This window comes from Dipodomys spectabilis, unplaced genomic scaffold (genome assembly GCF_019054845.1).
Source record: "Dipodomys spectabilis isolate Male_0828 unplaced genomic scaffold, ASM1905484v1 ptg000115l, whole genome shotgun sequence".
Classification (NCBI taxonomy): domain Eukaryota; kingdom Metazoa; phylum Chordata; class Mammalia; order Rodentia; family Heteromyidae; genus Dipodomys; species Dipodomys spectabilis.
Window position 1 is genome coordinate 6,636,179 of NW_024870792.1, and position 13,726 is coordinate 6,649,904.

Here is a 13,726-nt window from a genome sequence, read left to right on the forward strand (position 1 = left end):
AGAAGCCCTCAGTTTACACTAATCCTGTTTAATCAAAATGTGAATTTAAATGAGTTGCTTAGTTCTATCTTTGCTCTTTCCTGTGCTCAGCCACGGCTGTTATGTAGGATAGAACTGATCTTCATTCAGCTAAAGCAGTATTCCCTTTCCACAGCCCTCCCTGAGGCTTCCTACTAACCTCCACTTTCATTTTTTTAGCAGCAAACATTGTGTGATTCACCAGCCACTTTCTATGGCGGTGGTAATATATAGTTGTATACCCAAATCCCAATTCTCCAATGTCTGACTCTTCTTGGGCAAGACCATACCAAGATTCATTCGTTTAGTCATTAGAAAGTACTCTATTCACATCCTTTCCATTCCAGTTTCCTACTTACCACCTCACAAACAAAACTGACTTACTATGTAATTTTTAAAAATTATATCCCTTCCCCCAGGCACTTATGTCTTATACTGTTCTTTGTAAATAGTACTGCTTAAAGAACCCTTAGGAATTCAGTGGTTTTTGCTTGTTTTATTTCATCAGCTAATTAGAGCCCAAATCACTACAAAATATTAAGCAGTGATAGAGGCTATTTGTAATGTCAATATGCTGAACAAAACCTTGTCAATCAAGCCACAGGATATTGAGTTGTTTTCTCTGAAATATTCCCCCATTTCTGGTCATTCTTAAAACCCAACTTAAGCTTGAAAGCTCAACTTAGCTTGCAGTAGTCAGTAACAGCTTTTTTTTGCTCCTAGAGTTGACTGGTTTCATTACATACCATACATATATAAAAATACATTTGCTAGAGATATGTAAAATTTATTGTGAAGTTTTTAACTTAAAAAAGCATATGTACTGCTAACTTATCTGGCTACTTTTTAAATATATCTTACAAGTTTTAAATGGTTCCTTTCAACAGACACAAAATTATACATGTACTCTTCCCAGTTTGTATTGAGAACCCAATAATCAGAATAAATAATCAGAAGAGGGAAATTATACCAGTCTCCACCATGAAATCCTCTGGTTCCCTCTACTTAGTGTAAACTGTGGCTTCTACCTTTCCCGCACCTGCACGTTGCTATAACTCAAAGAACTCAGAGCCCTTCCTAAATGCTGCTTCCCTTAACTCCAGTGGAACTGTGGAAACTTCCCTTTTCCTGCCTACATGTACTGTAGCTCACATGTGTGTTGTGTTTCCATGATGATGAGTTTAGCTATTTAGAGTGTATGGAGAGGCATGTTCTGGGTTGGGGGCTGCGCTTTCTGGTGTCCCACAGGAGGAGCCCAGTCCATGCAAGGTGAGAGATGAGGAGGCTGTTCTCAGGGTCCTGCAGTGGCAGTCTGAGCCCGCTGTTCCTCACCTGCCTCCACTCCAGGGGCCCCACTGCGGGGAGCAGGGCTGGTCTGCGTCTGAGATGCTGCTGTGTCAGGGGATGGCTGGTTCCTAGGTGGGTCGGAGTGAGTTTCACGTGGGACATGCTGGGCTTCACCAGTTGGAGAAGTTTCCCGATTCTCACTGATCCCCTGGAAGGAAAACAGATGCCCCAGGGTGAGAGAAAGCAAGTAAATCCAACCCACGTGTGTATTTAAGCAAGCCAGCAGACATGGGGAGATCATCCTGAAGTGCTCATTTCAGGGACAAAGGAACAGAGGAGTACGAGTTGAATGTCTTACCTTTCATCTCCTTTCCTAAGTGCAACTGCCAGAGCCGCATGAAAAACATAAACACTATAAGCAGACATGTTTTGTGCATTAAAGAAAATTATTATCAAAATGTCTGTTACTGCTAGATAAACACAGGAAATAGTTACTGAGCTGTTTTACCCATTTTGCAAGTCACTATACAAGGGCCTTGGGGCAAACTAGGCTACTTGCTAAGACTTCACAATACAAGAGCGAGAAGTCATTCCATTAGTAAGTAAGTAAGAAATTGATTCCCAGCCTTAGAGACAGCTATGAAAAGAAATGTCCTCTAACAGTCCTAATGTATTCTTGTGATTTCACAAGTCATACATGTCACAAAGAACAGCAAGTATAAGCAAGCACTTAGGTAATCAATGGTAAGTGACTGAGTATACACAGTCCAGTGCATTTTTATAAAATGCCATATTCATTTTATGTTAAGAAACATGCTTTAAACAATGATTGATTCTGATTTAGGGAACGCCATTTCCAATAGTTGAATACAAAATTACTTTTTATTTTAAATTCTTCCTTCCTCTCTTATAAAATTTTGGATGCTCTAAAACTACTTAAATATAAAGCTGACATGGCCTATCAAGCAAAAGACAGAAACTAATAAAGGGGGAAGCAGATTGATTCTTTTTGTCAAACTGCTCAAAAAGTCACTCATTATCCAAAGTTAGGATGTAGTTATTACACAATTCTAAGTGAGTCAGTGTGGTTTGACTTGACTTTGGAAGAACACCCCTCTGGGAACACTTGTTTTTCAGGTAAGGCTATTGCAAATGTTCACTGAATTAGGTGTCCCATCAGATCCATACAGTGGCTAAGTTGTTAGTTAATTTAAGAGATACTTATTGCATTCCTCCTATACATAATCTCCCACTGGAGTAGTGGAATTATAGAGATAAATATGGCCTCCAAGAGCAAGAACTACACATTCTTGCTGCAGCTGGTACACATCTACACTGAAATTTAAAAGTAGGTATGCAGTTGTATTCATAACCTGACTTACAGAATTATAACCCTTTGGTATACCCCTTAATAATTTTTTAAAAGACACATGCAAAGCTGGAATGATTTATTCCTTTCAAGAATTGTCAACACCTTTGTAGTTTCCTGAACTCCAAGAGATAAAATTTTTCCTCTATGGGATCCTGCAAACACTCTTAGAACACAGTTATTATAAACAGTTATTTGTTTGCATGTCTATTTTTTCCCTCTAGGCCTTCAATAAATCTTGATGAATAAAAGACAAGCAAGTGAAGGTAACATCTTAGCCCAGCTGAGGGTTACCTGCAAAGGCTGTATCTCAGAAGCACGGTTGTCTCTGGTCAGTTGTATCAACTCTTTAACTTGATAGAGTGCGTAGACAAAGGTCACCCAGGGAGAGGAGCTGACCCCCCAGGCTGGTTTGTTCACATCCTCTTGTTCTTCCTGGTGCTTGGTTTTCTTGGGTGGAAGCCTGGGCTCAGTGCGCGGCATGACATCTTCTGTCTGTTGCTGTACCAAGTCAATGGTTGCTATGGGAACAGGACTGGAGGGAACAGGAATCCTTTCCGCCAACATTGTCTTATCTGAGGAGAAAATTTGGATAATATTTTCCAGAGGTTTTTTTTTTACACATTTATACAAAGGTTAAAAGAAGCAAACCAAAGGCCTGATGTGTGGTGATGCACTCCTGTAATCCCATCTACTTGGGAGGCTGAAAATGAGAAAAACTAGTATTGGTCATGTTTCCTGAGGTACTCAATGCAGTTAAAATCTTTCATAGAGGCTTCTGTAACAGCAAGTTTTTCTCTTTAACAGAAGCACTTCAGGTACTTGAGATTGGTGCTCCTGAGAGAACAGGACACCTGAAGAAGACAAGTCCTATGATGGGACCAAATTGCTGAACAAGAACACGGTATTTTGCTGGTCAGTCTTTTCCATTAAAAAGCTGATGTAACTTATTCTCGCCTACACGTTACGTTTTATATAACCTCCCCTTTGCATAGTAGGGGTTGTTTTGTTTTTGTTTTTGTCCTGGGGCTTGAACTCAGGGCCCCGGGGCTGTCCCTGAGCTATATTTTGCTCAAGGCTAGTGCTCTACCACTTGAGTCTCATCTCCACTTCTGGCTTTTTGGTCATTAATCAGAGATAAGCATATCATGGACGTTCCTGACTGGGCTGGCTTTTAACTACAATCCTCAGATCTCTGCCTTCTGAGTAGCTAGGATTCCAGGGCTGAGTCCCTGGCACCAGTTTATATGCGGGATTTAATAAAGGCCATACTTGGTTCAGGGGAAACTTGAAGTTTCAGGTTTAGACTTTCTTTTTTGAGGGAGGGTAAAGGCATCGAGATTAATAACACCACTGCTATTCCTAGCAGTAAAATTACTATTATCTTTATATGTATGCGACTTACAATTGAACCCCCTTCAGAATACCATAGGAGTTTAAACCCAGAGCCTCTCTAGTAGCTTGCACTGAGAAACAAAACAAAAAAAGAAAATTTCAAACTACTATTCAATATAACTAATATTTTTCTTCAGCATTGTAGATGGCTTCTCTCTAGCTGGTATATGAGTTCATTGGCATACATCAGAAAATCTCACTAGGCGGGCCTGTGGGACATAGTTACTACTTACAGGGCTTTTGGGGGTTGGGTGGGGTGGGGTGGTTAGGGGGCTGAATTCCCGTAGCTTGAGTCATTGAGAAAGAATGGGAATTTACCTTCTTCTTCATCTGGCACTGCCAGCCACTGGATCAAGGCGAACAGCAGGAGGATCACCAGGCAGGCCATGCCAATTCCTCGGAAGGTTGCAGCAGCCCCTTTGAAAACAAACAGAGTTCTCTGCAGAGTCATTCCAGGAAATATAAAGAACTTCATCTATAACTCAGTCTTCTAAAGTTCTTGCCAAAGGAAGCACAGAGAAAAGCACCTTCCATTAGCTCCAGATCATGGGGAAATGGATGGCAGGAGACCCTGGTGCTGGTTTTGGTTCTGAGGCTGTTAAGTTTATAAAACTGTATGTATAAAGGGCCATCCCTAAGTGCCTTCCATCATGACATGTAATATTCAATCACACTTACCCACCTAGGAACAAACAGCCAGATTCAGCTATAGTTGAAACAACAGAGCTTAAGTCATGCTATAAATTCCCAGAGCAGATGACAAAGTAGTCAAGAACCCCAGAGCAGAATAATGTTCCACCTTAGCTCTGTATTTCCAATAAAGGAAGTCTGATGTTGCAGGCTGTGTTACACAGATGTAATGGCATGAACAACATCAGTGAACAGTTATATTTTTCTGGTTCAAAGTCTCCTGATGGTATCAGATAAGAGTGATGAATTCCTTTTCTTTTCCACATTATTACCAGCAGGCTTGGAGTACCTTACTTGAAACCCAAAGCACACAAGTATATTATCTGTTGAGCTCCTGTGAAGTATTTGTTTACTGTCACAAGTTGTACAGTTGTGAGTTGATTGTAGCTTTTTAATTGGCTGTAATCTTAAAAACCTAAATATATGCTTTACAAATATGACTACCATGAAATCCAGAAAGAATACATATACTAAAGTTTAGTTTCTGGCAGTCTTTAGTAATAATTTCAATGCTTATTAAGGTATTGCTCAAAACCAAACATGTTTTTACCGAAGGAAAAAGAAAAAGCCATTCTTACCAAAGTAATTGACTAACACGCCTCCGATCATGGCACCACAACCTCTCCCCAGACCCAGGTGAAGGCCCTGCAGGATGCCCTGGGCAGATGTCCTCAGCTCAGGGGGAACAGCAGCACTGAGGTAAGAAATGCATGCTGCCCAGATGGCCGCATGTGTCACTCCTGGGGAAGAAGGAGAGCACTTGAATGTCTGCTCAGAATGCTTAGGTTCTGAAATGTGAACTATTTACCTAGGTACCTGTTATAGAATAGAATAATCACATGTATATATTAGCATAATATACATATTCTATGGCATAATATACATAGCAAAATGTATCATCTTAGCCATTTTTAAATATCCAATCCAATGGTATTAAGTACACTCACAATGTTGTGCAACCATCATCAGTGTCAAGGACAGCAATCCATGAGGAATGAAAGACAGAGGAGGAATCCTCTAGGTTTCTGTTTGGCAAGAGTCTAAAAGATAGAGGGTATGGAGAAGAATCTCTGAATGAAGGTTCTAGTGAAAAGTCTAAAGAGAGAATGATGTTAGAATGCCAAAGCAGAAGGCCAGAGAGGGCAGTACTTCTTCAGGGGGGCAGAGGAGGAGACAAAAAAAAAGCCCCCAAAATCCAGAGACTGTCAGTTCCTGTGAAGTATTTAAAAGCATGTGGAGAAGCTCTCTGAAGCTAGGCGGAGAACTACCTAATAGCATTATAGACAATACTCCAAACCCATATGAGAGTGGGAACAATACCACTTCCCAATAGCTAAACTGGAAAAATTCTAGATTCCTGTGTCTGGCACTCAAAGGGGTTTTTTGTTAGTATTAAAAAGTCATCTCTATACTCCACATTGCGCTATTCTCCCCAATAAGTTTTAGAAGAATTATTTTTAGTATAGCAAGTTTACAATACAGAGAAACAGAAAAAGAGAAACATTTCCTGCTCCCCATGCAAGAAACGAGAGTTAGTCATCTAAGTAATCTTAAAGGTTAGACCCAAGTGGTAGAGTGCCTGTTTAACAGACACAAGACCCTGTGATTTCAATCCCCAGTACCACCAAAAGAAATAAAGAGATGGTACTGATTTTCTTTTCAAACCTTTATTATTTTCAATATCATTACTACTTAGTAGTAGTTGTTGTTATTGTATAAATTTCAAAAGTATACCAAGAAAACTAATTTATTCAAAATTAGATTTAATAATAAACTAAATTTGTGGATTATGTTTAAGATGATTTAAGACTAGAAATCACATTAAATGGCTATAGGTTAAATTGACTGCTGACTATAAGCAATCAATTGCAGTATTTACAAGTAGACTAAGATGGGCCCGTGCCCATCTTATATATAGATATAGATCTATATATAGATCTATATCTATATCTATATATATAACATATATATAACATTAAAATATATTTTGTTTATGCATCAAATATAATTCTTGAAATTATTCTGTAAAGCACAAAGGCTGTGTACACACACACAAAAATTGATAATAGGGCTCTCTTCCTCTCTCCCTTCATCTCTCAACTTTTTCATCAGAACTGAGTTTTCTAAAACTTTGAGTCTTCTAAGATAATGAAAGTATTTTCCAGCACAATGACTTTAATCAGGATACTTCTAAGCTATTTTTAGAATGTGTTGGCTGGCATTCGTGGCAGTTGTAAATGATTCTTGCCAGTTGGATTTCCAGAGATTCCTTATTGTTTGGGGGGACTGATTAGGTAATCAAGAGCTACATACTTTAGTAACTTAGATAATTAACTGAAGGAAAGACAGTAAATCATATAGTAAATTCTTTCCCCTCTGGTACTTTAGCAGAAGAAAAGCTACTCTGCTGGTATGCTCCAACATCTTCCACGGAAGATGTAGGAGTAAAATTAATTTCTATGAAATAACTTATTTAAAAATATTGTGTCAGTGGAAAAATCAATTAAACATATCCCATATCATAAAAAATAATTAGAAGAACTAAGAAACTGAAGGGATTGGATTGGTAATAACACCTCAAGAGGCAGTTGTGGAGTTATTGGTTTATGATGAAACTTCAGCATGCCCCTCTCCAGAGATTTTATTAATAATCTCAAACTCTTGCCAGTGTTTTACTACAGTTGGGTTCTGGTCCTCTGATGTTACAATCTACCATTTTCCATTAGACAAGATTAAAGAAGTCATAACACTTGTGCTATCTAAAAAACCTCCTTGTAAAATTTAGGAAGTAAAAATATCATAAGCTAGGAAAACAAAATAGTTCTCTCTTATTAGAGAACTGTGAAAAAGGGAGAGATGATTATTCTCTGTATGATGAAGTGAAATACAGTAATTCTGTATCATGTACATTAGACCTACAAAATTTTAAGCCTTTAAGTAAGAGATAGATATGTTCCTAGATCAATTAAAAAAGATGTTATTGTCCCAACTGTTATTGTCCTAACATCAACTTAACTATCCTATAACATGTCTTAACTCTTCCTTAGTGATCTGTCATAAATCTACAGATATAACTTGAATAATGATTTGTCATCAATTCATGTGATAGTCGCTTAGTAAATATGTGATTGAAAATAATTATTCAAGACCAAATAGCTCAATGCAAACTTAGTATCTATCTTTTCTTACCTTTGAGTAGGATTGTAAGGATTAGCTTTGAGGCCTAATGGAAATAGAGGTATTTCCATAATACTTACTTCCAGAAACAACTGTTTATTGCTATGTTGCACTTGAATAATCCAGAATCATGAAAAATAATTAACAATGCCACTTTCCATTACTAATATTTCACAATCTGCTTTACAGGGAATTATATTATTTTGCACAGATTATTTCATTTACTTCTTCCAATCACAGGCACTATTTTTTTTTCATTTTTAAAAAAGGAAACTGAGGTATAGGGAGATTAGGGTGCTTTGTTCCATGTTACAGTCACTAGAACAATAGAATAGGATCTGAATCTAAGCTGTCTTAAGATCAGAAATGTTTAAACGCTGTACCATATGTCCTCATAACTATTTCAATATTCTATAATATGTTTAATTTATCTGTTTTGAGAAGTTTTGTTTTATAAAACAAAGTTTTATAAAAATCAAACATGACCAATTATTTGCTTCTTTTTTTTTTTTTTTTTGGCTGGTCCTGAGGCCTGGGACTTCAAGGCTAGTACGCAACCCCTTGAGCCACTTCTGGCTTTTTCTGTGATTAATTGGAGATAAGAGTGTCACAGACTTCCTGCCCAGGCTGGCTTCAAATTGTGATCCTCAGATCTCAGCCTCCCAAGTAGCTAGGTTTACAAGTGTGAGCCAACAGCGTCTGGCTCTTATCTGCCTTCTTAAACAGATAATGTTACTACCTTTTCCCCTCCCTAAAGAGCTGATACACTTTATAGAGTATCAGACTTTTAGTATATATCCCAGGACTCATAACCTTACAATATTCAACAGTTGTACCATGTACATGTTCTGCAACATGTATTTCAAAGTCGTCCATTCTTAGTCCACAGGACTGCTCTATTTCAGTCCCCTTTCCTCACGTAGACAGCTGCTTTGTGTAAGACACTGCTTGGCTTGGGGACTCACGTCATAATGACATCCATGTACTGGGAACTGGTATTATTTTATTTTTCTTGTTTCTGCTAGTGGAGTATGCCCACTGAATAAAATATATTATTCCTTTAGCACCTGCACACAGAATCAGCTGTGGCAAACCTTTTCCATTGATAGACCAAAGTATATCTCTTAATCAGTTCAATGAACTTCCCAAGTGCAGGGATTAAAAAATGCTTCTGAAACATCAGTGTAGTGGATATCAGTAAGAGTGCTTTTCCTAGGACATCAATAAAAGAAGGAATCTGTTAAGTTTCAGAGTCTTAGGAGTTTAAGTGAGTGCTAAACTAAGGATGCAATTACATACATCTGAGAACAATTCAGAAAAAGAGATAATGTGGGATACAACTGCCAAGAAAGGATTTGGGGTAGAAGATACTTCAAATGAATAGTATATGGACAAAGTAATTTTTTTACTTTGCAGAAGATGTTTTATAAGAACTTGAAGTATCTGTAAAACAGAGGGTGATAAAGAATAAAATTACTGTAATTCATAAGATTTGGGTATAAAAGTTAATACCAGTGAATTCTGTACATGTTTATCAACTGAAATAAACAGAGTATTGGTCTATTGTAGTTGTAGCAAACCACTTGTGCTTTAAGGGTTAATAAGCCAGAGAGAAAATTTCCAACCTAAGTGATAACAGATTAGTATCATGTCTAGTATTTCAATTTAGGTAAGAGCTAGATAGTAATCCTCTTATAATTTTTCTACACTCTCTGAGAACACAAGAGGAAAGAAGACATGGTTCTTATTTAGCTGAATAGGCATGTTGTATAAATCAAACACAATAAAGCCTCATAAATGTCACAGCTCAGGCCCTCCTACTTATGATATTAAAAAAGCCATCTTTCATCAAAATCTTAACCCAGCCCCCACTGCTAGAGCATCTTACAAGGAGAAAGCTTACTCAGACCTTATTTTTACTGCTCATTTCTGTAGCTATTAATTCAAGTGACTCAAAAGGACTTATTAATTATAGAAGCTCTGGTCTGGCTTTACTATCTTTTAAGCACATTCTAATAGCAAGAATAATTTTGATCACTTTCATCTCTTGAGTTTTATAACAACTACTATAACCAATACCCCAAACAGAAAAGAAGCATAACAAATTTGAGCTTGATTATTACCACGTTTATATTTCTATCAAAATCATGAATGTTTAAATGCTTCTTGTGCAAATGTAAAGGTGAAACTTCTAATTTTTTAATGAGATCTTGATGAGTAAATATAAATGAATCTTCCCACTGTTACCATCATGCAGCAAAAGACTTAAAGTACTTAGACCTTTTAAAAATGAACTGCAGACATCTTGTGAGCAGGAAATATGTCTTCAGTTTATACACACACATATACACATACATACACATATACACACATTGCTATTAGTTGCTGAAAGAATAAGGTACCACCAAATGTGGTAAAGATCATGAGAAAGAAATGACCTCATAATCACAAAGAGCACCCAATGTCTTTCAATAGATGCCTGCATGGCCTCTTGCCTATGAACCTAGAGAAAAGGAAATTTGCCTCTTTTTCATCCTCAGTGCTAAGTTAAAATTTTTTAAGTCTAAGGATATTAAATGAGGATTTTTATTTATGAATTAAAGTTCTGGAATTTGTATCAAATCAACAATGAATTTAATGGTCATTCTACAAATTGTCCTGCAAGTTTTTTAAATATAATTTTAATGTTATTAAGGTATTATACAGAGAAGTAATCATTTCATAAGTCAGGAAATGACTACGTTTTTTTTTTGGACAATGTCACCTGTTCTTTCACTTTCCCCAGTTTTCCCCTCTTGTCCTTGCCCACAAATTACATAGTTCATTTGCCACCTATTGTTTACTGAATAACACGATTGCATTTGTTCACCCTTCCTCTCTCCTTTTCTGTGCTCCCTTTGCCCCCTAAAAAGAAACAAAGACCTAAAAACAAAAACAAACACCACTACAACAACAAAAGCAACAACAACAAAAACAGCCCTGTTTCCATTTCCTGGAGTTTGTGTTGATAAATAGTATTTTACATGTTCAGGAGTTACACCTTTGTGTTCTTTCCCTGAGGGTAGCATCCTTTAGTCTGTGTGTGAATGTCCACAGTCTATATTCATTATCATGTCCAGTTATATTTTAGATCTAGCTTCCACATATGAGAGAAAACATGCACCATTTGTCTCTCTGAACTTGGCTTACCTCACTTAGCATGATTTGTCCTAGGTCTAGCCACTTCCCTGCATATGACTAATCTTATTCTTTCTAATGAATGAGTAAAATTCCGTTGTGTATAATTGATCTGATCATCTATTAAAGGGCATGTGGGCTGTTTCCATAACTTGGCTATTGTGGATAGTCCTAACTGCTTATTATTATCAGCATGGCTTAAGGAGACCAAATGATGACAAGGTTATCAAGAGCTCCTAGAAATGAGGTAAAACAAGAAATTTTCCTACATTAGTTGCATGTAATCTCCAAATAGGATGTGATGGATGAGATGGTAGCTGGTAACAAGAATTACAGCACAGCTTTTGTGTCTAGCTATCCATTGGGTAGTATCAGTTTTCATTTCAGGTGAGAGATAAAAGGTTAATCATCTTTGCTGATTTTTTTTAAAGAGGACCTTCTTGAGTGTGACTGGTTAACAAGGAATTAAAGTGCTGCTGGGTGCCGGTGGCTCACACCTGTAATCCTAGCTACTCACGAGGCTGAGATCTGAGGATTACAGTTCAGAGCCAGCCCGAAGAGAAAAGTCTGTGAGATTCTTATCTCCAATAAACCACTAGAAAACCAGAAGTGGTACCGTGGCTCAAGAGGTAGAGCGCTTTGGCCTTGAGCTGGAGAGCGCAAGGGACAGTGCCCAGGGCCAGAGTTCAAGCCCCACGACCAACAAAAAAAGAAAAAAAAAGATTAAAGTGCTGATTTTTCAGTGTCAGGATCATCACGTGATAGGAACACACATTTCCAGCCTTCTCATTCCTAAAGCATGGGTAAAAGGCACAATTTCCCAGTCAGTGGAATAAGGGGTATCTATCAAGATAGTAGGCCAGTCTATAATCAATTATTAGTGTTTTGGTATGATCATTGCTTGTTTCTATTGCTTCCTAAGTAGAGTCCCCTTTTTAAGCATAGGGACTTTCAGGTCATTTAGACAAGCCCGTATATGGGCAGCAGAATCAAAACTGCCAAAACAAAGCTTCACAATATGAAATAGATGTCTGTGATGCAGGATTTATTCTACATAGATGGTCCACTGTTTTCTGTGGGCTAGGCATGGGTCAAACAAAGGCAAGGAATTTTGTTTGGGTTGTGCAGCCAAAACCTTTGCAGCACTCACTTGTGCCAGGAAATGAAACAATCTCTCTAGCTTGAGAAACAATGAGCTCTGTGGAATGTGGTCACAGAACCCTCTGTTTGGCTAGGAGGCTGTGCAGATCTTTTTTATTTGTTGTTTTAACTTACTTTTGATAAGTAGGTTTCTAAAGGCACAGGGGAAAACAAAAAGAAACACACTATAAACTGTAGTTGGCCACAGGAAGTAGAATTCTTTTTAAATACACATTATATTCAGATGCCTAAATTCTGAGGTAACATGTCCTGAGTATTGGCATGTCGTAGCCGAGCAGCATGGCATGATAAATCTATTGAGCCCTGACCACAGTACACCACCATGTTGTTGAAGTTTCTGGGTTTTCCCCCTTTGACACATTGGTATAATGCTTTTCGATGTGCCAGGATGCCTGTTCTCTTTAGGTCACCTGGTGAATTCCTATAAGCTTTTCAAACTCCAGCGTATATGTTATTTCCTTAGGGAGTTTTTCAGTAAATTGTCTTCTCACTCCCTGCTTCACAAAGCTAATTATTCCCTCTGCTGAGCAAATTGTCTGTTACCTAGTGCAATTTTTCTGTTACTCTACCTAGCATACTGAATAGTAATTATGTGTTTACACATCTGCCTTCCAGAACACATGGTGAGACCTCAAGGCCTTTATTATTTTTTAAATATATTTCATACGTTCGACATGTTGCCTGGATTTCAGCCACTTAATTCATCTTTGATAAATTAACAGTAAAAGATTCTTAAATTCACAATAGCATTTTGATTTTTCCCTTTTAGAAAAATTTCCTGTTGCTCTTTTAGCCATTTACGAATGCTATTTTTTTCTTGAGTTTCTTAGGCAAATGCATCCATCTAACTCATATTAAAAGGAGAAAAAATAAGTATATGTATACGTTATTGCAATATATTCTTCAGTAGATATACAAATCTCACACTCTGGGACAATCAAATAAGCCAGACAGGAGAGAATGGAATCGGAATAAGAAATCCCAGTAACTGGGTTGTATCTACTGCAGTTCTTTCTTGTAATTCATGTTTAGTGACTTGTTATTTTAAAAAATTTTTTGTTGTAAAGATACTGTACAGAGGGGTTACAGTTACATAAGTAAGGTAATTTCCTATCAAGCATTGATACCCCCTCCTTTATTTTTCCCCTACCATGCCTTCCCTCCAACCTCCCCAACTCCTCCCTTCCCACCACCCCCCACCCAAGTTGTAAAGTTCATTTCAACATAGTGTCCTGTACATCTCATTGGTTTTTGTTTTGTTTTGTTTTGTTTTTCTGGTCATGGTGCCTGAACTCTGGGCCTGGGCACAGCTGTCCCTCAGCTCTTTAGCTCAAGGCTAGCACTCTACCACTTGAGCCACAGCGTCACTTCCAGCTTTTTTTTCTTTTTGCTTATGTGGTGCTGAGGAATCGAACCTAGGGCCTCATGCATACAAGGCAAGCGCTCTACGAC

At 37.8% G+C, this 13,726-nt stretch overlaps 1 protein-coding gene across 3 annotated transcripts in view; it reads right to left on the reverse strand.

Annotated features, from left to right (window-relative positions):
- Positions 1–13,726, reverse strand: part of Mfsd6 (major facilitator superfamily domain containing 6) — a 72,889-nt gene that overhangs the window by 11,363 nt on the left and 47,800 nt on the right. For 2 of the 3 annotated variants that reach the window (XM_042688271.1, XM_042688272.1), the window contains exons 4-7: positions 5,338–5,499; positions 4,388–4,486; positions 2,969–3,249; positions 1,351–1,513 (exon numbers count right to left, since the gene is read on the reverse strand). In XM_042688271.1, the coding sequence (XP_042544205.1) occupies positions 1,351–1,513; positions 2,969–3,249; positions 4,388–4,486; positions 5,338–5,499 (705 nt within the window). Of the gene's footprint in view, positions 1–643; positions 1,514–2,968; positions 3,250–4,387; positions 4,487–5,337; positions 5,500–13,726 lie in introns of those variants that run through there. The other variant, XM_042688273.1, reaches the window with a different exon arrangement.